General features: G+C 51.5%; 1 protein-coding gene across 1 annotated transcript in view; it reads right to left on the reverse strand.

Annotated features, from left to right (window-relative positions):
* Window positions 1-3476: 3476 nt before the first annotated feature.
* Window positions 3477-24745, reverse strand: part of SGIP1 (SH3GL interacting endocytic adaptor 1) — a gene marked incomplete at both ends in the record, with an annotated part of 54302 nt that continues 33033 nt past the window's right edge. Inside the window, 14 exons of the mRNA XM_080623232.1 lie at window positions 3477-3505; window positions 3604-3768; window positions 4327-4391; window positions 5055-5257; window positions 5544-5676; window positions 6384-6539; window positions 6902-7013; window positions 12225-12284; window positions 13106-13165; window positions 15725-15851; window positions 16600-16721; window positions 19507-19950; window positions 21890-21964; window positions 23493-23585. Of these exons, the coding sequence (XP_080479358.1) occupies window positions 3477-3505; window positions 3604-3768; window positions 4327-4391; window positions 5055-5257; window positions 5544-5676; window positions 6384-6539; window positions 6902-7013; window positions 12225-12284; window positions 13106-13165; window positions 15725-15851; window positions 16600-16721; window positions 19507-19950; window positions 21890-21964; window positions 23493-23585 (1844 nt within the window). The remainder of the gene's footprint in view (window positions 3506-3603; window positions 3769-4326; window positions 4392-5054; window positions 5258-5543; window positions 5677-6383; window positions 6540-6901; window positions 7014-12224; window positions 12285-13105; window positions 13166-15724; window positions 15852-16599; window positions 16722-19506; window positions 19951-21889; window positions 21965-23492; window positions 23586-24745) is intronic.

Raw genomic sequence — 24745 nt, forward strand, 5'->3', positions numbered from 1 at the left:
CCTATAGATAAATCCTGAAAGGGCAAGCTGAAGAGAAAATTAACTGAAATACCAAATAACAGCACTAACATCATTGAGTCCAACCTGCATCCGGAGTTGTGTAACTTAGTATGAGATCGTGCTCATGTGGCAAAGCTTTTGGGAGTGAATCCACGTACGTATGCGTTGAGAACTCATAACCAGCTGGGCAGGAACAGGAGTTTCATGGACAGTGGCCTCCCAGCAAAAAAATAGGAGCTTTATAACAGGGGAGTGATATTTAAGAACAAATACAAAAATCAAATTGAAAGCTTATTATTTGGTAGTATTTCATAGTACTGAGCAATTTCATAGTTACTAAGACATGTTGTTACAGGACATTGGTCTGAAACAGGGGGAGACTGAGATGAGCTCTTAGGCAGAAGCTCTTCCCTGTGAGGGTGCTGAGGCGCTGGCCCAGGGTGCCCAGAGAAGCTGTGGCTGCCCCATCCCTGGCAGTGTTCAAGGCCAGGTTGGACACAGGGGCTTGGAGCAAGCTGCTCCAGTGGAAGGTGTCCCTGCCCGTGGCAGGGGTTAGAACTGGAGGAGCTTTAAGGTCTCTTCCAACCCAAACCAGGCTGGGATTGTATGAAGCAGCCGACAAATTAACCATCCCTGGGGCACTTTGCCACTCTGCTCAGACACCCGCAAGGCAGCAAAACTAAACCATCAACATGGAGCAGCATCTCCTCACGAAGGTCATGCTGGGAGGGAAAGGGGAGACGCATGACCCAACACTCCTGAGCAGACACCCACTGAACTACACCACCATGCAAAAGCAGCACACAAAAACATCCCAAGCTGTCCCAAGCTGCTGGCTTTGATCCCAGCGCAATGGGCTGGGAAGAGCTGTTTGGTGTCTCCTGCTGGTGGCTGGAAGGGGACCGTATAGAATGGGTATGGGACGTTCTCATCTCTCTACCCAAGCTGCATCCCAGCACCGCCACACACCCGTAGAAGCGACCTCTGTTTTGTGGGACAGCACAAATGGACAGGCTGGGAAGCTTTGGGTTATGGCCTTTTTCTTTTAAAAAGCATTTAAAACCCTAATGCTAATGTAAACACTTTGTCTTTCAAATGAAATATAAAGTAAAATAGCTATGTTCTGGTAATATTTACATTACAAAATGGCTATTTTCAGGACTAAGACATAGATCTCTTTTGGAAGCATGAGTTTATAACAATTGTACACAGCATCTACTGACTATGCAAAACCTGATTCTTCTATTTTGCCCTATATCCCTGTGTCACAAAGGGGAAGGTTACACAGTTTATATAGATTTCCTATTTCAGGAGAAAAATTATTAACAGAATTGAACACCTCATCCAGGAGTACCAGCAAATGTACTTGCAAAAACTGCAAAGGGAAATGAAGCTGCATAACTGAATTGTGCTTAATCTTCTTTTTAAGCTGACAAAGGGGAGACTGAGATGAGCTCTTAGGCAGAAGCTCTTCCCTGTGAGGGTGCTGAGGCGCTGGCCCAGGGTGCCCAGAGAAGCTGTGGCTGCCCCATCCCTGGCAGTGTTCAAGGCCAGGTTGGACACAGGGGCTTGGAGCAAGCTGCTCCAGTGGAAGGTGTCCCTGCCCGTGGCAGGGGTTGGAACCGGGTGAGCTTTAAGGTCTCTTCCAACCCAAACCAGTCTGGGATCTATGATTCTGTGTTGATACCTTTTGGAAGCAAGCACACAACTCAACCACCCTAACGTACATAGCAGTCACCTTAGAACTGAAATATCTTCAGATTTTCTTGTTTTCATTCAAGATGGGCATGGATTTCTGTTTTCTTACATCTCTCCAAACTGCTCTGTGAGCAAGCACTTCCCAACATGCGCAGTCTGAAGTTTTCCAATGCAAATGCACAAACCTAATCCTGGCAACATTTGTGACTGTAAAATTAGCACTATTTGTCATCTTACACATTCCTGAAGTCCCAGCACCCTGCTGAGCAGACGCTCCCATGCTTCTCTGTGCACCTGAACAGCAAGTGCATTTAAATTTGGAAAGATCACTACTTTTTCCCCCTGTATCACCAGATTCTCCCAGGCCATGCACAGGGATGAGCAGCACAAGGTGCAGGAGCCCACATCGACTCAGGGAAAACACAGAGAGACAATTTCCACCCCACAGCCTCCAGTTTAGCATTATCTAAACCCATGGGGCTTTCAAAAATGGGGGGAAAAGTAACCAAACCAGGAGAAGCAAGCAAGGGAACATAGAAATGCAACCAAAGAACTGGGAGCTGCTCAGGAAACACATCCGTAAAAACAGCAATCACATTTCCAGGCAGTGCTGTAAGCTCAGATTTACTACCCAGCCTCTTAGCCTGCTTATTTCCTTATCTGCATCCCTGCAAAAGGGAAGGACATGAGGCAGAGAAGTGCTTGTCATCCATGCACTCACTGCTGGCACTCCTGAGAGTTAATCTGTGGCTGCAGGAGAACACTTGAAGGAGGGTTTTTGTAATGGAAATTCGAAGGAAATACTCTTTGAAGTGACTTTTTTTCCTTGCATTTTGCTGGGAGACTGAATTAGGAACCTCCACATTTGCATCAATATCCATCTGGAGTTAAACCGGCTAAACCTGAAGGTCGAGCTTTTTATTCATCACCGTGAGACGTACCAAAGACTGACATAAAAATAAATCAGCGTGTCAGTTGTACTTAACTCGCTTTTGATGAGGCACCCCCTTCGTAACAGCTATCAGTATTGTATTTAAATCGTATATATTGACAAAATGTAATCTACCTCTGTAAGCATTGTGCCATTCAACAGTACTACTATTAAATTTATATACCACAGTTTAAATTACATCCATTTCATGAATGGTAAAATGCTAAAACTCAAGTGTCTAACTGCCAAAATACAGCCTTACTGGAATGAGTACCATTTACAAATACAATAATTACATTTTAAAACCATTAACAATGTTACATCTAGAAGTAAATACTGTAGGACTGGTCAAGACGGTGTTTTCCAAGGAAAAAAAAAATGCTGAAAGTCGTCGACACTTCCAACAGAAATGTCCCGAGTGCAGGATTTAGTTCATTTTCCTTAAATTGTAATTAAAACCCGTTCCACACACAGCAGTCCTTGGGTATTTTTCCATATTATTTTCCATAGACTTGCATAAGCTTCCTTCAGTTATCGGCCAAGTATTTACCTAGAAATGGGATCAGAAATCAGCTGTGGCGACAGAGCAGCCCTGAGTCCTGGGGGATGGTCACCCGCCTCCGCCAGACCCTGCACCCATGGCAATGCATGAGCAGCACATGGAAAAGTACTTGTATTTCTATGCAACAGTGGGGCAAAAGCTCTTCCTGGAGATCCCCAGCCCTTGCTTTTCCATGCAGGACCCCTGAGTAGAAAAGAACCCATGAAGTTCAAGGCTCTCATAGGCGGAAGCAGGATTTATTTCATGCAAAGGAGCTTCTGCCCTTCTGCCACTGAGCAGCCGCTGTCATGCCTTGATGTAGCAGGACCTCTGGGCTGGAATGGTCAACACAAACAGTCCCCGGCATGCCAGCAGAGCGGAGGGGACCATCATGGACACAGATCCCAAGAGGAGCCACCGATGAGGCACCTACCTGCTGCAAACCTCTTCTTGATGAGGGAGAAGCGGTAGCCGGCGCCGACGAGCTCGATGTCGCAGCTGGACAGCGTGCTCCCCTCGCTGGTGAACTGCACGGCCAGGGGGGCCGGGGTGCTGGGTCCCTCCGAGAGCTGGAATCGGGCCAGCAGAGACCCCACGCCTGCAGTTTAAAATCCCATGAGATCATTACAAGGCTGGAGGGGAATTCTGTGCATCCCAGAGCTGTGTTTGCCAGCAAAGGCAATGAGATGCTCAAAGCGCTGCAAGTGAAGCACACTGCCGTGGTGGTACTCAACTCCTCAGTATCCCCCAGGATGGGGGCAGAGCAAACCCCCTCATCCTCCCACCAGATCTTATCTTTCGAGACACTGCAGCGATATGATGCAGAGGAGCTGTATCAGTTACATGCGGAGAAGCACTGTGGTTCCTCAACCAGGATGCAACATGAGGCATCAGACTTCAATGCAGAGGGTCAACGGAGTATAAGACACGGCAAACAACCATGTCCAAACCAGGTGTGTTAATACCCATCTGTGATGCCAAAGCTGATGGCAAAACAGTACAAGCAGTACACGCTTTGCTCCTAGCTTTAAACAGCTCCCTCCCTGGCAAGTGCCAGCAGGCATCTGTGTGTCTGTATTTGTGTGCAGGCGTGATAAACAGGTTACTGTCTGATTTAATTATTCAAAGTTAATAACATGCACATTTATAGGATTACCTCCGTTTTCTGACTTCTGAGAGATATCAGGGATCTTCCACAATATCCTTTGCTGTTCAGCGTTCCTAAAAACACATGAAGAGGAGAATTTGTTCAGCCTGGAGAAGGGAAGGCTCTGGGGAGACCTTTTAGGAGTCTTCCAATACCTAAAGGGGCTGACAAGAAACCTGGAGAGGGGCTTGGGACAAGGGCCTGCAGGGACAGGCCAAGGGGAATGGCTTTAACCTGCCCGAGGGGAGACTGAGATGAGCTCTTAGGCAGAAGCTCTTCCCTGTGAGGGTGCTGAGGCGCTGGCACAGGGTGCCCAGAGAAGCTGTGGCTGCCCCATCCCTGGCAGTGCTCAAGGCCAGGTTGGACACAGGGGCTTGGAGCAAGCTGCTCCAGTGGAAGGGGTCCCTGCCCGTGGCAGGGGTTGGAACTGGGTGAGCTTTAAGGTCCCTTCCAACACAAACCAGGCTGGGGTTTTTGAACACTGCCAGCGATGGGGCAGCCACAGCTTCTCCGGGTGTTCAGCCCTGACCCTTTGCTTGTGGGAATGGCAAGGAAAAAGCACCAGAGTGGGGCTGCATGCTTCCTGTGCAAGAGGAGGACAGGTTTGGGTCCCCAGCATTCCCCCACCCACAGCCACTTCCAAAGGGTGATCCCACTCCTGCAGCCAGGACAGCTGTTTTAGGCAGGGGCATAGCAGAAATAGCAAGCAAACTCTTCCCCAGGGGAGCAGTTCTTACCACACAGCAGGAGGAAGCACAGCCTGAAGTTTGGTTACACCTCCATCAACAGGGACGAGGAACTGGACGTTGTTTAGAGCTACCGGTGTGGTCATTGCCTCTGTATTGTATTTGTAGTCGATGCGGAGGTCAGTGCTTGCAGGGTCACACCGCCAGCTCACTGCAAGGTTTAATGGAGTAGACTGAATACCCTGGGCAGACACCTTCCAAAATGACAGAAAAAACATTTAGTTTCCATAGGGGTGAAGGGAGAAAGCCCATTTTACAGACGCAGTAACTGCATTTGGTTTCAGAGGAGACAACACCCTGCGTTCTCATAGGAAAGTTTGAACTGGGCTCAAAATCAGGCAATCTAGTGACATACAGAAGGGTTACATGCCCCCACCTCACGTTATCTCCTCTCTGCACTAGGGAAATGCCATCTTTTACATCTATAAGTTAAGCACACTTTTTTTTTGGCACAGTTTTATCTTACAATAAAACTCCTACCTGGTATTTGAGCATATCCACATTGTAATAGGTGGCTTGTGGTTTCTGTTCCGATACCTTCTTTAGATGAGTCATCAGATTTGGCATGTTGACCCAGAACTCCTTCGTGTTGGTGTCACTCTGGATGTTGTCACTGCACAGAGGGAGAATTAACACTTTGCATAAGTCACCTCAGCAGAAGAAAGCTTTTCCTCCAAGCATGCAGGACAGCAGTGCCAGCCACCAGCGGGGACCACAATAACCCCACGCTTAGGGAAATAATCCCTTCCTCATACACATCTCTGGCTTGTCCTCGGTCACATCCAGGGAGGAACAGCAGATGCAACCTGCGGGTCATCTCCTTTTGCAAACAGGTCTAATGAGCAGAGTGAGGCACAAAAGAAGCAAACCCTGTCAAAGCACTTGCTCCTTTCTGCTGATGCTCTTCTGCCTGGCGAAGGGGCTGATCTCAGAAGGGGTATTCAGCAAATAAGAAGCTCATGAAGTTCAACCAGGCCAAGTGCAAGGTCTTGCCCCTGGGTCAGGGCAATCCTCAGCACAAACTCAGGCTGGGGGAGACTGGATGGAGCATCCCTGAGGAGAAGGACTTGGGGTGCTGGGTGAGGAGAAGCTCCCCTTGAGCTGGCTTCAATGGGTGCTTGAGCCCAGAACCCCCCTGTGTGCTGGGCTGCACCCCTAGAGTGCGAGCAGCATCTCAGGGAGGGGATCCTGCCCCTCTGCTGCTTCCCCAACTCAGGGTAGGCCTCCAGGGAAGATGCTCTGGGCCATGTGTTTTTGCACAGCACCCTGCTTTCCCGGATACCCGCATTCCTTTGGGATGCTGGTGGGGTGGGTGCTCACCAGCAGAGGAGCTGGGGGTTTGGCAGGACGTGCTCCAGCCTGTTGTAGTTCAGCACGCGGAAGGTGAGCACCGCCGGAGCAGGGTTGTTGGCAAAGTGTCGGGTGATGCCCGCGGGAAACGACAGCACCATCTCCCCCGTGATCTTCACAATACACCTGCAGCACCAAACACAGACACCAAGGGGGGAGGAAATGAGGGGCTCAAAATGCAGCAGGAGGCGACAGTGCAGTGACAGCCCCCTGCTTCCCTCCCACCACACTGGGGGAACAACCTCCTGTGGTCCTGAACCAGAGCAACCAAAGTCTGGCCACCTGCTAGGGATGGGGAGTGATGCTCATGGGGATGCCCCACGAGCATCCTGAGCCTGGACCTCTGCCTGGTGCACTGATACACCAAGACCAAAGCACCTCCTTTCCTCCCCCTTCCCACACTCACCCAAGCCTCAACAGCACCCTAAGCCTGTCCTGACACCAGGACCCCCCGTATCAACACCCAGACCCCATCAGTCAGCACCTACTTGCTTGGGTCAGCCCCTTTGAAGTACGCATTGACTGTTTCCGTGAAGGCAGCGGCGACGGGCAGGGTGTCCTGTGCCCCCATGGTCAGGGGGCTGGGGCCCCGCGATGAGCCTGCAACAGAGCAGAAACCTCCACTTCTTACCTGCAAAGAGAACCCACGCTGCTCCCCCCAGCACCAGGGCAAAGGGGTGATCCCCATGAGCCCCAGCCTAGCTGTATGGGCAAATAACAGCAACAAGTCCCCCAGGCTTTGGATGAGGCTTTAAAAATACTCTGAAATGATCTTTCCCCCTCCCAACCCACGCAAGCAAGCAAAGAAACAATAGAGGTGCCCAGGCAGGAGCAGCATGCAGGGCAGCAAACTCCCAGCACGGCTCTGAGGGGCTGCCACACAACAGGCTTTGCATGACAGTTTTTGCAGTAGGTTTCTGGGTTCCAGCAGGAGGGATTGTGGAGGTTCCTTATCCCTTGGCTGGAGAGCTCAGGTTGCCTCTGGGAAAGTGGGATGTCAGCAGTTTTCCTGCCCTCATCCTGCCTACAGGAACCCCAACCATAGGGAGACCCTGCAATCCCTGGCATGCTCCTCTTTCCTGCCTTGCAAACCCCCTGCTCACCCCACCGAGCCCATGGCACGCTACAGCACATCTGCAAATCATCATAAATGTGGAATTGCAAAGGAGAACGTGGGACTCTGGGTGCAAAAGTCAGAGCTGTCAATCCACAGTAACAACAGAAGGGGAAAAGTTTGCTTTGGTCATGCTGCATATCCATGGATGCTAGCCAGGCTTTAAATAATTCATCCCTGCATGATCACACGCAGGTTTCCCTTTGCTGGCCAGGAATTCCAGTCACTGAACAACAGCTGAAGATGAAAGCATCACTGCAAGAGGATGCCAGAAGCTCTGGGCGTGATGGGGATCCTGCATGGAGAGCAATGTCCTGCTCCCTGTGCCCACCACCAAGAGGAGAGCCACGTGGACTGTTGGCACAGCAAAGCTTTCCTCTTTCCCCCAAGGAAAGTGCTGGAATATCAGCTTGGGGTTAACTTCTGGTCACTCACCCAATGTACAAGGTGCTGATCCCCTGGGCACCCAAGAAAGCCCTCAGGAGGTCACCGGCCCTTTGCTAGCATCCCCAGTTCATATTTTTCTGCAATGTACCATTTTGGAACCCTTTCTTTGTATCACAGTCTATCTATCAGGTTAAGCACAAGGATTGTTTTACCCAAAACCAGCTAAAAAGGAATGGCGAAGGTCTCTGGAGGAGCAACTTCCCCAGGGACCCTGACACCCTCTTTACTGTTACCTTCATTTACAATGTCTGAATCAGGCAGGTGGAAGGGGTATTAAGTGAGCCCAGGGTTTTGTTTAGAGCATGCAAGCAAGGGCCAGCATCAGCCCAAGCCATACAACATTAAATGCCGGCCTGGGGAAGGGCAGCACCTCCACAGACAGTGGGGTGAGGGAAAAGCAAAGCAACCGAGTGAAATGCAGCGTGTTTCTGGTGAGCTCCTGCTCAGCCTGTCCTCAAAAATAACCCCCTGCCTTCTTTATCTGCTGCTTCCCACTGCTGCCCTGTTGTCTGTTGGCTTTTTTCTTTGCATCTAAGCAATCTGCCGTGGGTTTTGTGGGATGTACAGTGAGGTCCTGGCTCACCGCTGCGTGTTTTGTGCGAGTAAACAATAGGGTTTGGCTGCAGGGAATCAGGATTCCTAACGTTTCCTGAGGAAAGTGCTTCTGTCACTTAAATTACACTCTGAGTTGTGATGGATTAATTGTGACAGAACATGGCATTCATAGGATTCCTCCTGCCTTACAAATCCATCCATGCAGGCCGTGAGTTAATGCATAAAACCACAGCCACTCCCTCCCAGCGGCACACATGAGCTTCTCCAGTGCTGGGATTTTCCCTTCCAATGCCTAATGGAGCCTAAAAGGGTGTAAAAAATTAATGTAGCCACACAGCTCCTCTTGGACATACATTTTAAAAGACTCAGGGGAGTGATTTCAGCCATGGCCTGGAATAGCGATGCTCAGTAAGGGCAGCGCATCCGGCTGCCCCAGCACTCAGGATGGGCAGGCTGAGTATGTCACAGACACAGGACAGACCCATCACCACACACACGTTAATTACCCTAATGACCCCAGGGAGGCAGCCTGGGCTCCCCAAGCCTTCTGCTCCTGAGGCCCCAGCCCCGAGCTATGCATCCATCAGGAATGCGGCCAACATCCCGTTAAAGAGCTGACACTTCCCGTCAGTGCCAGCCACGCAAAGGCAGCATGTTTTGTATAAACTCTTTCCGTAACAGAACTAATGGGCTATCAGAGAGCACAGCCTCGCTCCACACACACAGCAACCACCCCACAGCACGTAGAATCCAACTGAACCCAGTGGGATATTCTCATCACATTCACCCAGAAATACAGACGGGATTCAAAACCATCAATACAGACTGGCTATAGAGGGGAGAAAACTGGAGGTATCACCCAGCAGAGGAATACCAGGTTAATCTCAGCAGGGAAGGTGAGAGGAAGGTCTTCAGCCATCCAGCAGCAGCAAACCCCGTGATTCTTGGCAATGCAATCATTGTTATTTGGAAGAGGAAAAACCCACCTCCTGAATATACGTGCTCTGGCACCAGCTGGGTTTAGTCTAGACCCTGTACTGACATCAAATGAGGGGTTGGCATCTCTCATACCAAGGTGCCCTTCCCCTGATTTTCAGTCTCATTTCGTCCACTCATTTCTCTGCATGTACATGAGATTTCTCCATTCTCCAGAATGAAAATCCTGTGTGCAAGAATAAACCAGCTCATCTCACATAGCTCTATCACCAGGCTCAGGTGGCCTTTGGAAATCTCAGTCCATATGAACAGCAACCAAACATCCTCCACATTTCCAATCTGGCTTTGCATAAAGATCATGAGGATGTAACTGGCATTCCCGGCTCTCAGTTCCCTCCACACTTCCCTCATGAACCTCATATTCTTCTCTTAATGGCTTCACAGACTATGCAACTCTTTCAATCAAAACTTGTTCAATTAAAATCATGTGAAAAGAAAAGTATAATCTATTTTAAACCCGAGAATTCTCGTCCAGAAACTCGAGAGACAAGTCTGGTTCCTCTGGAATGCCTCCACCAAAAATCCGGCTTTTCAGTGACTGCTTCAGAAGTCGTTTATAGAAACTTCTCCTGTTGGCAAAATGACCTGATCATCCTGGAGGGGAAAAAACCCCAACACTTTATGAAGCTTTGGACCCAGCCATATGCAGCTCACCAGGTTCATTTGCCTTGTTTTCCCTACACGAAGGTGGAAAATACAGACGTGGAGTAAGGACAGCTGAGTACCAGTGACCCTGGTAGGCAGCTCTGCCTGTGTGTACAGGAGAGCACCACCAAACTTCACTGTGGCTCATCACACATGAACACACTGCCCCGTGGTCTGCAAATACATGGACCCTAGCACAGAAAAACCCAAGCCCAGAAACATAAGATGTCCAAAAGACCTGCTCGAGTCCAGAGGAGGCCATGGAGATGCTGCGAGGGCTGGAGCAGCTCTGCCCTGGAGCCAGGCTGAGAGAGCTGGGCTGGGGCAGCCTGGAGAAGAGAAGGCTCCTGAAGAGGAGACCTGAGAGCAGCTCCAGTGCCTAAAGGGGCTGCAGGAAAGCTGGAGAGGGGCTTGGGACAAGGGCCTGTAGGGACAGGCCAAGGGGAATGGCTTTAACCTGCCCGAGGGGAGACTGAGATGAGCTCTTAGGCAGAAGCTCTTCCCTGTGAGGGTGCTGAGGCGCTGGCACAGGGTGCCCAGAGAAGCTGTGGCTGCCCCATCCCCGGCAGTGCTCAAGGCCAGGTTGGAAGGGCTTGGAACAACCTGTTTCACAGCCGGCCAGCATTCCCTGGACAAGCCACCTCCCTGCTCCAGACCATCCACACTGCCAGGACAAAGTATAAGAATTCCAATATACCATTCCGAAACATCAATACACAAAACCATAAGAAAACCCCCAAATACTAAATGTTCTCACAGTGCAGGTGCTAGACAGAGTGAGGAGGAGAAAACAGAAAGGAAACACGGTGCCAGGATATAAATACTGAGGGATACAAAGGTGGCTGCTTTGACCCAGCATCAGCTGTTCCTCCATGGCCCCCTCCCAAGTCTAAGCCAGGAGCTGACATTGGAATGGGGAACATCAAGAGGGGACCTCGGGACCCAGCCACTGTGGCTGATGAAAAGGCAAGAAGGAAGGAAGGAAAAAAGAAACCACCCTCCTGGTTATCACCACCTCCATCCCTGCCTTCTGCTGCTCCTGCAGTTTCACGCTCACCAGAATGGGGTTTGCTCCATAAACACAAGCAGCCCACACTCAGCAGCCAGGCAGTGCAATCCCGAATCCCAGCCATTCGGCTGTGTACTGGAAGGGACACACTTATGGATCACATATGGGATCCATCCTCCGGTATGTCCCGTGCCATCAGCATCTCCAGTTAGCCCCAGCACAGCTCTGCCTGCAAGCACTACAGCAGCTCTAAAGCTGGTTTTAAAGCACCAATTCCTGCTGCTAGCAAACGTCCCTGCTTTGCTGTTTTATAAGGAAACATCCTGGCATGGTGTCTGTGGGATGAAGCTTCTTCCAAAGCCTCAGGGCTCTCAGGTGGGGCTGTCCACCCAAGCACTGATACCTCTGCCCTGTGCTGCTCAGAGAACCTGCCATCCACCCCAAAACAAGCTCTTCTGCCCCTGCATCCTCCCCAAAGAGGCTTCTCATCAACTAGGGACCCCAAAACTCACACCACCTCTGACCAGCCACCCCAGCAGCACAACCTATTGGCATTTCAGTGATGCTTGCTGGCAATGCGGCACACCTCCGACCCCTCACCATGGAAAAGTCCAATGGGAAGAGGGCCCTGGCTTGGCAAAGAACCCATCACCCTTTGGTTTGTAATTAACCACACCGTGCCACAGCCTGCTCAGGGTGATGAGCAGCTTGCAAGGGAGAGTAGAAAGAAGCCCTGGTTGACAGAGTCAAGTTCCTCGGCAGTGCAAGCGGTTTGGCTCTCTGGTTTCCACCGCAGTCTCGGTATGAGAAAAGTCTTTTGGGTTTTGGTTTGTTTGGGTTGGTTTTGAGTGAATAAACAGGGAAAGAGATCATCAGGACAAATAGCACAAATCAAAATGATTCCGGATCGAACTGGCGATGTCATCTAAGCAGCCGTAGCATTTTGCATGGAAAGCCGGACAGAAGCCTTGGAAGGAAACCGCGGGAGTCAGAGAGCAAGAGCAAGGGGAGCAAGTGGTTACAGGGTATGCTATGCACTACTTACCTTCGAAAGTCAAATAAAACTTTCCTCTGTCAAACCAAACGAGGGAAGGCTGTTCATTCTCTGTATGGCCAGGAGTTGAAGCGGGATGGGAAAGGTCAAGGAGAGGGAGAGAGAAGGACACAGTGTGAGTCACAGAGCAGGTCATTTATCTCGCTACGGGGAGGGGACGAGGCGCTGCAAGCCGTTCACGTGCAAGGAAAGGAGGGGCTTGAAACTCTGGTTTTGGCTTAGGAAACAGAAAGCAGAAAGCAAAGCTGTGGAAGCCCAGATGGAAGAGTATTTTTGCCTGCTTGGTAAGGATTTCAGGGGGTTTATCTTTCTTTGTCTAGAGTAGAAGCAGCTTCTTGGCTCATGCACTCCAATCGCGTATTCTAACAGCACTGATTTTAGGAACCATGCCCTTATCCTCTTCACTTCCGGCGATGTCTCAGACAACAGCGTTTTCCCGGTGGGATGCTGAGCCGCATGCCGCACCGGTGTGCAGAATGAGTGACAGTGAAACACAGGTGCTTTGTGTTGCATTTCAGGACATAAAACTTGCAGATAAACAGACACACTCACACAGAGCAGGAGATGCCCAGCTGGAAGTTTCCCTTTGCTATCACAACCACCAGCTCCCTGCACTCAAACTGCTTCAAGAGCCAAACTGGATAACAAGTCCTGTTGAAATAACTAAGGGCAGGGGTGGAAAATGACTTTTTGAGCTGTTAAATTAACCTTTTTGAACTCAGGAGGTGGCGGTGTTTCACCTCAAAGTCCTTTTTGTCACTCAGAAACTGTCATGCAAGGTGCTGTGAGCAATGGGTGCCGGGGCTCGGGGTGCCCGCAGCCACCCCGCTCTGAAGCCAAGATGTCTTGATAGTGCCCTGCTAATACAGTACCTGCAGGCGTCTCACAGCGCCTTTCAAACGTGGGCAGTTTGTCAATAAAAGCATCATCTTCTGATAACACAAGCAGAAGAAACGCAAAAGAAAGGAAACAAAACAAGAATGAAAAAGCGAATCCCCAACGAAATCGAGCAGCGCGTTTAACAACGGGAAGAGACAGAGAAGGACCTTAATGAGAAAAGTAACAGGCGCTGACACAGAAAGAACAGCTTCTTTCCCTGCAATGGATTAATTCAGACTGCACATGCAACCACAACGAAAGCAAACCAGACCAGCACAGAGGACAAGTAAAGGAAAAGGCACTGGAACAGAACGCCCAAGGAAGTTGTGAATGCTCCATCCCTGGCAGTGTTCAGGTTGGACACAGGGGCTTGGAGCAAGCTGCTCCAGTGGAAGGTGTCCCTGCCTGTGGCAGGGGTTGGAGCTGGATGAGCTTTAAGGTCTCTTCCAACCCAAACCACTCCATGATCCTATGATTCTATGAAATAACTCTTCCACATACACTCTGGACAAATGTCATCAGACTTTGCCATGGAAAACAAGAGATGCAGAGCATAGTGGAAATGTCTCAAGCAGCAAACAGTCTCATGGGATCTCCAGAGGTCCCCGACCCACTGTTGTGCCCAGACATCCCTGCTCCCTGCCCTGTAGACCTTTTACCTTATCTTCTCTGTATTCTAAGTGACAAACCCATGATGGGTTCACAGCCAGCACAGCGAGATGAGTGCTGCATGGATGCTCACCCAGCATCACTGCCCACCCTCGCCCTGGCCACCTTGGTGGGGAGAATGGGGAGATGCTTGGGCTTTCCCAGAGTGGCTCCCAAACCCCATCTGCCCCTGCCTGCCCCCCATCCAGCTTACCCCCAGGCCAAATCCTGGCAATATGGCACCCACCACTTTGTCTGCATGGAGCTGGAAAGGCAAAACATGGAGATGCTGCTCCTGGATGCCATGTTCAGTGTCCCTCTGCCATGGGGTGACCCCAGAGCCCTGATTTCATCTCTCTACCAGGGAAAGCCCCAATGGAAATGATATGAGCCATGAGGCCAGTGGACACAGCTTCTTACCCACTCTGAATGCATCAGCCCCCACTGCTCAGGGTGGGTACGTCATTAAAAACATCAAGCAGCAATTGTTGTTCACAAAAATATATGTGTTAGAGAGAAAAACAATACATTTTAACCCAAGAGCAGGACTCGTTGCCTGCTCAGCCTACAGAACCAGCACACAACTCCCATTGCCTCCTGAAGACCCCACAGTCATCCCTGTCCTCAGCCTGGCTGCTCCCCTCCACCAAAATCATGTTCACCACCATGCCAAGGCCACCAACAGCAGCCAGAGCTGCAGGACAAAGGGCACAGACAGGACCAACACACCAGGGATGCTCGGGGCTGGCCAGCCCCTTGCTTGAGATGCTTCCTTTTCCCCACAGCACGCTGTGACGGTGACCGACAGCCGGCAAACAGGTACAAGCATCTACAACAGCTCGAGAGTGAAGCAAACAACAGGATGGAGACGCAGGTTGGACACTCCAGTAAACCTACAGGGAGGGATTGGATGGACACCATGGGCATGGCACCCAATGCACGGCACGTGGAGCTGGGTGGTGATGCCACCACTCGCCATGGCTCATAAGGTGACAGCAACGGGACATGCTGCAGCCAGGACCATGGCCGAGCACACACAGCCACCAGCCTGGTTCGGCTTCTCAGAGGGTTGGGGTTCCAGCTTCCCATATGGAGCCCATCAGCCAGCCCTCATCAGTGATGGACTGCAGAGCTCCTTCCCCACCACGCAAACCAGGAGTGCTCATCACAGGAGGCATGGAAAGGAAAGACAAAGGAGGAAGGTGTTCCTGGAAGATGGAGCTGCGGGAAGCAAGGGGCAGCAGGGCTGGCAGCCGGGTGGGATGGCAGGGATGGAGGAGGAGAAGGGAGCGCCAGCAGCCAGGACGGAGGGGATGGAAGGGATAGAGGGGTTGGAAGGGATGGAGGGGAAGCACAGGGGGGGCCTGGCATATGGAGCCTGGGAGCTGCCAGCCAGACTTCATTCACTTTCCTTGTTTCATGGCCCAGCGAGGGGCCTAGAGGGGTTTGGCAAAATCCATGTTTTTCAGGACATTACTCCAAAAGAAACCTACAGCGCTTGTGTCTGTGCCAGGTAACAGTTTGGAAGGGCCTCTTCCAAGACCCTATTTCCCACTGCCACTTTAAGGGGAGGTTTGAATTTAGGTCGTTCAAAGAGATACAGTATTAGTTGTCTCCTGGATCCCCAGGTCTGGCTTCCAGCCCCTCTCCCCTCCAGGCACAAGCATCTCTCGCCATAAAAAGCTTATTTTGACCAAACGTACAGACCATCATCACAATGTACGTTATATTCACTTGGTGACAACCTCTACCTTCATCAAACAGCCATCTTCCCCAACATCTGGGGCTGCCACAGAGCAAGCTTCCCTAGCAGCATCACGCTCATGACACATCACAGCCCCCCTCAAATCCCTCTTTGCATTGAAAAGCCTGATGAAAGCTAATGAATGCCAACCCGAAGAACCATATTGAAGGACATTCAGAGGTAGGAAAGGGGAAAGAACAGCAGTGCTGTATGCGTTTACCAACGGTGGGAGTGGTGGCTGCACTCAGGGAATTGGTGGAAGATATGGAAGAAGTACTTTCAGCCCGGGCTAAAGGTGCTATCGGAGGAGGGCTGGAGGAGTGAATAGGAGGGCTGAAAGGCCTGGACTGTAGAGAAACATAAAATAACAGCAGGTTAAAGGAAATATGCACAGCAACATTGGCATCAAACAAACAGAAGCTTTCGCATCAAGCCGTAACCCTCTGTGCACCTCCAGGCCCACCAGTGCCACTGGCATCCCAGGGCAGCCCCACTGGGTTAGTGCAAGCCTGAACAACTTTAGTTCTTTTAGTGCCAACGGCATTTTAGTCTGGGCCTGGAAAACTGCCAGATGATTCCCAGCATCTTGTGGGTCTGGGTGCTTGAAGTCCCTATCCCCACCAAGGATGGGAATTCCATGGCAATTGGATGGATTGAACACACTTAGCATTGAGTAGGAGCAGTGCCCATCACGTGCCAGCTCACCAGGGATCAGCTCTTTGTGTCCTTCGGGATCCTTTGTGGATTCAAGGCCAGGCTGGACACAGGGGCTTGGAGCAAGCTGCTCCAGTGGAAGGGGTCCCTGCCAATGGCAGGGGTTGGAACTGGATGAGCTTTAAGCTCCCTTCCAACCCAAACCAGGCTGGGATTCTGCAATAACTTTATAACTATAAACACTCTCTACAACTTACCTGAAGCAGCCTGGACTGGACCCAACAGCCCAGCCAGCACATTATGGTGATGGTCACCCCTTCCCCTAGCCGGGCACCCTTCCCAGCACAGCCAGACCCGGCTTGCTCTGCTCCATTAACCAGGCTGGGAATGGAGACCCACCACCCCTCCCGGTGCACACCACACTCCTGACCAGGAACGTACCACATCGGCCACAGCGGGCTTGCCGGGGGGCAGCTTGGGCCGCGAGGGGGGCCGGGGTGGTGGCGGTGGTGGGGTGCTGCAGGTAGCCAGCGGCGTGCCGGGGCGAGCCGGGGATGAGGAACCTGCAACAGAGGAGAGCTGTGAGCGCGCTGCAGGCTGGACCCAGAGCTGCCCACCCCGTGCCCATCTCTGGGTGCATGGAGCAGAGGTCTCTCCCCCAGGAGCCGGTGTGGGTGCTCACACATGCCCTGCACACGCTTCCGTGGATCATTGCTCCACACCAGCAGCAAGGAGAATTGCTTTTTGGCATTGCTGATGCCAGTGGATTTCTCACAGGGAATGCCTATCTGTGCCGGGTACCCGACTCCCTCAGCCAGGATCCCTATGCAAAAGTAATGGAGGAATCTTCTGGCGTTCCTGAAAACCCCACATGGGCAGGAGGAAAACGATGCCTCTCCCCTGCAGCAACTGATGCTGATGCCCCAGCTCCTGGGGTGGCAGAGCCAGTGAGCAGGGTCAGTCCCCCACCATGGCAAGGGGGGTCCTGGTGAGAGGGGTAAACCTTCGCCTGAACAAAGAAGAGCGGAAGAGCAAGGTTACCGGATTTTCTGGGAGCTTAATGTGTTTTCCAGCCCTCTGGAAGTGTTTCAGAGAGGGTGATGCTGTTGGGATTCATGTGGTTCCCAGCAACCCCTGCCTTGCTGCAAAGGGGAACCGCTTGCAGTCAAATAGAAGCGTTATCCAATGCTGAAGAGGATGCTCAGCAGATCGTTTTGCTCCAGGTACAGCAGTTCCCCCCAGGTAAGTTCAGACAGTAAATCCTGGCTGTTCACTTGCACAACTCCAAAATTCAAACCATATTTATTTAGAATCCTAACCTGGGAACCAGAGTGTTAATTTTCCCTTCCTTATCCCAACAAAAGCCTGACAAAACAGGAATTATTCAGGGAAAGCAACTACCAGCACTGTACAAGTGCCAGAAGGTGGAGGCTTCAAAGGTGCCCTTTGCTCCAGCTCAGAAGCAGACACCAGCTAGCCAAAGCCCTGCCAGACATCAGCTTTCATGCAGGGAGGTTCAGCCTTCAGGTATTGAAGGTCCCTGGGAGATCCATGTACGTACCTCTAAATAGGCTCTACAACAAGAAACTGTGGCAGCAGGTTGTAAAACAGCATGAATCAGAAGCCTACTTAGATGCTGGGCTTGGAGCAAGCTGCTCTAGTGGAAGGTGTCCCTGCCCATGGCAAGGGGTTGGAACTGGATGAGCTTTTAAGCTCCCTTCCAACCCAAAGCATTTTATGATGATTCCACGCTGGTCCCAGCCCTTGGTGACACCCAGGAACCCAGGCAACCATGGGACATGAAGGCCGGAAGGTGTCCTAGGATGGTTCTGCTCCATGGCATGTGAAAGCCCAGGGAAGGGTGCAGCAACAGTGGCCATGGAAAGGTGCAGAGGGCAGGAGCAGGACGGTGCTGGATCCACACCGTGCATCCAGACTGGCTGCCACAAGATGCAGCTTTCCAAAGATTTCCATGATTTTCATAGGGGATTTCAATACTGCATTTTTAGAGCCCGCTGTCCTGGGTAAGGCTGAGGTGTGAGTGGGCTGCAAAGCACACCAGACAGGAGATGATTCCTGGGGAAGACACATGGATCCTCCCAAACAGGCAGCGCTGCCTTGCCAAGTGGGTTTTCTCCATCCATCCGGAGCCATCGGCACATCTGCATCCTGCAGATCTCTGCTCACACATGGCACTGGCTCACTTGGCATGGAGGTGGGAGCAGTGTGGGAAGGAGCTTGCTCTTTCCTGCTGCCAACTCCTGGAGAAGTCCCAGCTCCAACCAGTGCCCCAGCAGCCAGTCCCTGTGCAGACCCCGCTCACCCACCCCACCAGCCCAGCACAGAAAGACACCACCACTGAAGCAAAGCCACACTTGCAGCAACAGCCACGCTCAGGGGGATGGCCCCGGCGCCCTACATACATCTGTGGAGCTGGCAAACCCCCAAAGCAACAGCATGGCCTTCAAGCTCACATGAGGCTGGTGACAGCGGTTGGACACCCAACAACCCATCACCTCCCACCACTGCCTGCATGGATCTGCAGGGCTAATCCTCCAGAAAACCACTTTTCATGGATGCACGATTGCTGGTGGGGATGGGATTTGCACATCACACTTCACTGGTACAGAAAGTGCCCTAGGGTCAGCCTCTAGAGTGGCACGATCAGGTTGCACCTCCTCAAGCGCCGTGGGCACTGTGTAAGCTGACCCCTGAGAGCTCCTTTGCCCTGATGGGCACACAGACATTCATAATGCAGCAGGCGAAGCCAGGCGGCCAGCACCATGCTGCATGAACCGCTCAGGTTCTGCCCTTGTGAGAGGTTCACCCTGGAAGCTGTTCCTCCCGAGCTGGCTGGGCACCCAAGCTCTCACAGTTGAGTGACCAAGCACCATTCAGACCTGTGTCGTCTCTGACTTATTTGGTATCTGCCACCGTGGGGTGACGATATGCAGTGATCTGCAACAGATTTATACCCCCCTTGGTCTGAGGCTTGCTCAGATCATTCATCTGACATGTTTCCACCTATGTTCACTCTGAAGCCTACTGAGGAGGATGGAGCTGCGGCAACAGCCAAATTTTGCATGGTGGGGGTTATGTGCGTAGCAAAAGTGGGAAGGACAGCTCAGGGAAGCTTTGGGAAAAGGCTGTCAGACCCATCCGACCATCAGACACCCAGCAAGGAGCAGGGGAGAGGAGGACACAGGAGGCAGAGTGCAGACGCTGGATGCGGAAGCACGAGACGGCTGGGTGGGAGCACGGCGCCGGGCACAGGCACAACCAGGCGGGAAGGGGATGACGGATGCGGTCACGGCCACCCCGAAGCACAGCCAAGGCCGCGGGACGTACCGCTGGTGCTGGCCGTGCCGCTGCTGCCGCCCGGTCCGGGTGAGGAGACCACCGTGCGGTAGGTGGGAGGCGGAGGGGGAGGCGGGGTCGCTCTTTGTCCCAGCCCAAAATCTTTGGGAGAGGCGACCGGCTCCAAGTTCTCCTCCTTAAGGTGCTCCGAGACCTTCTTGGGAACCTCTTCCAGGTGGAGCGGCGAGGGCAGCGGGCGCGAGGGCTCGGCTGCCGGGGCACCGGCCGGGCTGCCCGCTGCCGGGGACCCCGCTTTGTCCCGGGGCGTCCGCTCCGGAGTCGCGCTTTCCGGGGATTGATCGGAAAAATTGACCCACTTGTCTCCTGCGTTAACAGCAGCAGACGTGGGGGAGAGCACGGGGCCAAAGATGCTGTCCAAGTCATTGATGGACGGGAGTTTGTCACCTTTGAGCTCTGCTGCTGTCTGGTCCCCTCCTGTGGTCAAAGTAGTTGATTTTACACTTAGCACGAACCGAGAGCGCTGTGGTCGCACTAGTCTCTACGGGGCTCTACATCAGCTACTTCCTACAGGAGATGCTTTAAAACCACCTTTTCTTATAAGCTGCCAGGGAATATAATTCATGTGCAAGAAAGCTTCTGCATCATGTACCATGTAGAATGGACCACACTGGACTGAAATACATACACTGTATGAGAGAGCATGCACCCCGAGCCAAGACTTCCTCATCATCATTGCTCCACACACAACGGTCCCATATCCTCCCAGAGTCTGGAGCTGGCTCTCGGCCTTTGTTCTGTATCATCCAAATGATATTGCTACGTCATTGTCATCACTCTGAATTATCAGCAGATATTAAACTTAGGCACTCGGCTCTTGCACGCTCCACTAAATATCTATTTATAAACACATACATCTAAATATATCTGTTTAAACATGCTGGCTTGCCACTCTCAAGAACTAGGACTGGCCATGCAGTGCAGGGAAGCAGACAAGGTGTATGTATTTCAGTTGCAAGCAGCAGCAGGGCTCTGCTCACTGAGCTACCACACATTGCTGTTCACATCCAACTTCATAACCAGCACAGAGGCAGGGCTCATCAGCAAAGTGTTACACATCCAGAGGAGGGAGATCCTCCTTCCTTTCTTTGGTGCTCTGTTTTCTTGCATTTCTGTTCCCCAAGGGCTGGAGCCTGGGGAGCTGGCAGCTCTCTAACACCAGGAAAGCTGCCCACTGCTTTGTGTTGCACAGATTGCATGGAAGGATGGAGTGAGGACCATGGCCCTGCTACAGCCATGTGCATATGGATAACACTAACATGCCCTCTGGGCTCCTTGTGTTGTGTCATCCCACCCCTGTTCCTGCATTTGGGGGGAGCCATCTGCTGTTCTACATTTAAGGAATAAAATACAGTCTTGCTAAGACAAGGGGAAAGAGACTTCTGCTGCTTGCTCTGCTTGATGCACAGGCTGACGTGCACAGCAAACCAGGCCCCAGCAAATAAACCACAACACATGGCTGGGCATCACATTTGCTCTGGTTGATGGCTGCAGGAGAACACTCTGCCAGCCTGGCTGCTTACATGGACAAATCAAGCTATGGGAGCATGAATGAAATCCTGACAGAAAGAGCAGTCAGCTCAGAGCAGGGGATTTCTTCATGGTGATGGTGATGACCCCCCAAGGTGCTCAGTACATGTGGGTGCAATGAGGTGGTTTGTACCCATACAGTGCCCTACACAAAGACTGAGAACAGCCCTTCCTTCCCCCAACCAGCCCCTCTAGCAGACAGCACCCTCCCAGCAACATGAATTATATGCTTATAAGCACTTTATGTCCTATTGCAGCCTTTAACATCATCTTTCAAACCCTTCTTTCAAGCTGTCCTTGGTTCCAGGTTTCATTCTTTCTCCCAGCCCCAGGGAGCTTTTCCCACTGTCCCTGGGAGCACTAGGAATTTGGGAGGGCAGGACCAGCTATACCCCAGCACAGGCAGGTACTGCATACCCTGTTATTTCATAAGCAGACTGTGCAGTGCTGCTCCAAGTAGTAACAGTGCTCTATGTATTCCCAATTTTGAGCAGGACATTAAGGCTGATGTTTCATTTCATTTCTAGAAATGAAATTGATCTAGAAATGAGACCCATTCCAAAGGCACTGGGGAAGAGAGAACATTAATTTCACCAGTATGACACCAAATTGGGTGTTAAAGGCATCTCTGCACCTACCCTAAAGCATCACCCTGACTGCAGCATCCGCTGAAGTACCACGGATGCAGAGGAAGAAGGATGCACCAGGGCTAAATCTGCATCTGAAACTCAGCCACAGGGACATTACCCCCCCCCCCCGCCGGAGCAGCCCCTGGATCAGGCTTCCAGGGCTGTGGAATGGCGCAGAGCGCGGCGCTGGGCTTTACCTATTCCCACTGTCAGAGGAGAGCCGGTGCGTGGCGGCGTGGCCGGGATGTTTTTCGGCGGGAGTGGTGGGGGTGCTGCGAAAAGAGCAGAGAGAGGGAAAGATTCAGTGGGGGTGCATTAGGAATCATGGAATCCTCTAATGGGTTGGGTTGGAAGGGACCTTAAAGCTCATCCGGCTCCAACCCCTGCCATTGGCAGGGACCCCTTCCACTAGAGCAGCTTGCTCCAAGCCCCTGTGTCCAACCTGGCCTTGAACACTGCCAGGGATGGGGCAGCCACAGCTTCTCTGGGCACCCTGGGCCAGCGCCTCAGCACCCTCACAGGGAAGAGCTTCTGCCTAAGAGCTCATCTCAGTCTCCCCTCTGGCAGGTTCAAGCCATTCCCCTTGGCCTGTCCCTACAGGCCCTTGTCCAAAGCCCCTCTCCAGGTCTCTTGTCAGCAGGTTTGCTGCAAAAGGAGGACCTGGCAGCACCAAGCAACAATCACCGGTGGCTTTTTTGTTGGGTTTTAGTTGTTGTTGGTTTTCATTTTTAAGTCTTTGATTGCACTGATGATTGAAAACCCTGAATTACCATTTTAATTAAAACCCGTAGCCTCTGAGGCACTTACCTGCCTCCGCGTTCTTCACGTGCTCATCCCGCATGAATCTGGGATGCTCATGTGGGAGGAGGAACATCACGGCTAATTAACCCAGTGCTGCTTTACAGGGGTATTTTGGCAAAGCAGATGCAGAATCAACTAGGTTGGAAAAGACCTTTAAGATCATAAAGTCTAAGGATGCTATGTAAATAGCATCCAAGTCCTAAACACCTGGAGGCTTGGGCTCCTCCTCTAGATGCAGGTCAGCACCATTCACCATGGTGTCCCTGTCTCGCTTGGCACAAGATTATCCTTAAGGTCCCTTCCAATCCAAACCATTCCCTGATTCTATGATGAAGCAACCATTCCAATCACGAGCATCACCATCCCTTGGCAAGCTCCTGGTGTGACCAGGCATTGCCTTGACCTTGCTACATCAGCACTGGCATCCGGCAGCACCAGGGCTGGGGATGGGTTTGGCATGAAATGGGTTGTGCTAATTGCTAGTAAGGGGGGAAAGGAGCAGGGGAACAAGGAAGGAATAACCTTGCAGCTAGGGAGGAGGAGGAGATGTGATTCCCCTGGCTGCGCCAGGCAATGGGGAAAGTTCCAATGAAAATCAGGGATTTAGGGCTGTTTGCCTGGAGAAACCAGTGCTTCCAACCTAAATAACCAGACCATTAGCATGAAGGATCAGGTGCTCCTTGCTCTGAGGGCAGGGTGGGTTTAACTTCTGGCTCCATGCAGGCCACTTGCCTTGGCTGGAGATGTTGCACCTTGCACATTTCCCCAGGGAGGCTGTGCATCATACCCCCCGCCTTGGGTACCATCCATCCCATCCTTATCCAACCCGTGTCCTTCCTCCACCCTCATCGCTGCAGCCAGGGGAGGTGAAACCCTCTAACCTGCTACATGATTAAAACCTGCACAATTCCAAGAGTTTGGATGAGGAAAAGTTAAAGATTTGATTCAATTTCTGTATATATTGAGTAATTCCTGGTTGATAATTGCACGGTCACTTACTTCCAGTTGGAAAAGGTCTCGGTAGCTTTGGGGACTCTATGCTTGTGTTGACGGGCTGGACCGAACCCCATATCTCAGGCTGATCTATAGCGGCTGGAAAATAAACAGACACACATGTAAAGGTGATGATAAACCCAACAGTCCAACAAATACCAACAGAGAGACGAGACACTCGTGACGAGAGGAAGCTAAATAGTGACAGCAACTCCTCATTAGTTAAAGACAGAGGGGGTTCTGTGATGTTAGATAATTACAGGCTTGCCTGGTTGTTAAACGTGCAATTAGTTTGACACTCATGCTGCTTGACAAACAAAACAGTGCCATTTATGTATTTGGGGGCTTATTGCATTAAGTGAGGCACTGCATTAACTGCAAAAATCATGAGGAATTTTAGGATATGCCGAAAAAACCTCCAGGTCTTGAAAGGAAAAGATCCAATTGTATTCACAGGGATTGTAGGAGGGAAAATCTTCTTTTATATCTCATTTAAACTACTGAGAGGGGAGCTACGTGTAGAAAAGTGCACACACACACAGTTTGATTAAGAGAATGAACTGGAATCACTGATGACAAGACAGAACCAGGCTACAAGGTGCGGTGGCCACTTCATGACAGCTGAGCAGAGCCAGGAGGAGGAGAACTCTGGGGACAAACTGCTCCAGTGGGTGAATGGGGTTTTTCTTTGGGGAGAACAAGCCCTGCAGCTCCCTGTGCCTTGGGAAAGCTGTGGGAAAAGAAAGGTTGGGAAGGGAGCAAAGTGTCATCTCCTGCTCCTGCGCAGGGGAATGCTGTTTCTGGGGGAAAATGGCACTACTGAGATAGCATCTTCATGGGCACAGGGAGCTGCAATGCAGAGAGCTCCATTCTTCTCCTCCTTCAATTAAATCAGTGTGATGCTGTGGTGTGCAGCACCGCTTTGACGTACATCAGCAGAGCCAGAGCTTCATTTGAAAATCAGTGGTTTTAATACATGTCAGCTGCTCTCATTCAGGATCTGCCCCAAGACCACACAATTAACTGATTGACTTAACCACTCGGTTTCTATATAACCTGTATATGCTCCATCTCTGCAAGTGTTGGATGGGGCTTGGAGCAAGCTGCTCTAGTGGAAGGTGTCCCTGCCCGTGGCAGGGGTTGGAGCTGGAGGAGCTTTAAGGTCCCTCCCAGCACAAACCACACCAGGAGTTGATGATAAACCCCAACCCCACACTGCCTGTAACACAATTGTCCACCCTTTGTGTTCTGTTTTAGTT

The sequence above is a fragment of the Psittacula echo genome, assembly GCF_963264785.1.
Source record: "Psittacula echo genome assembly, chromosome: 7".
Lineage (NCBI taxonomy): Eukaryota > Metazoa > Chordata > Aves > Psittaciformes > Psittacidae > Psittacula > Psittacula echo.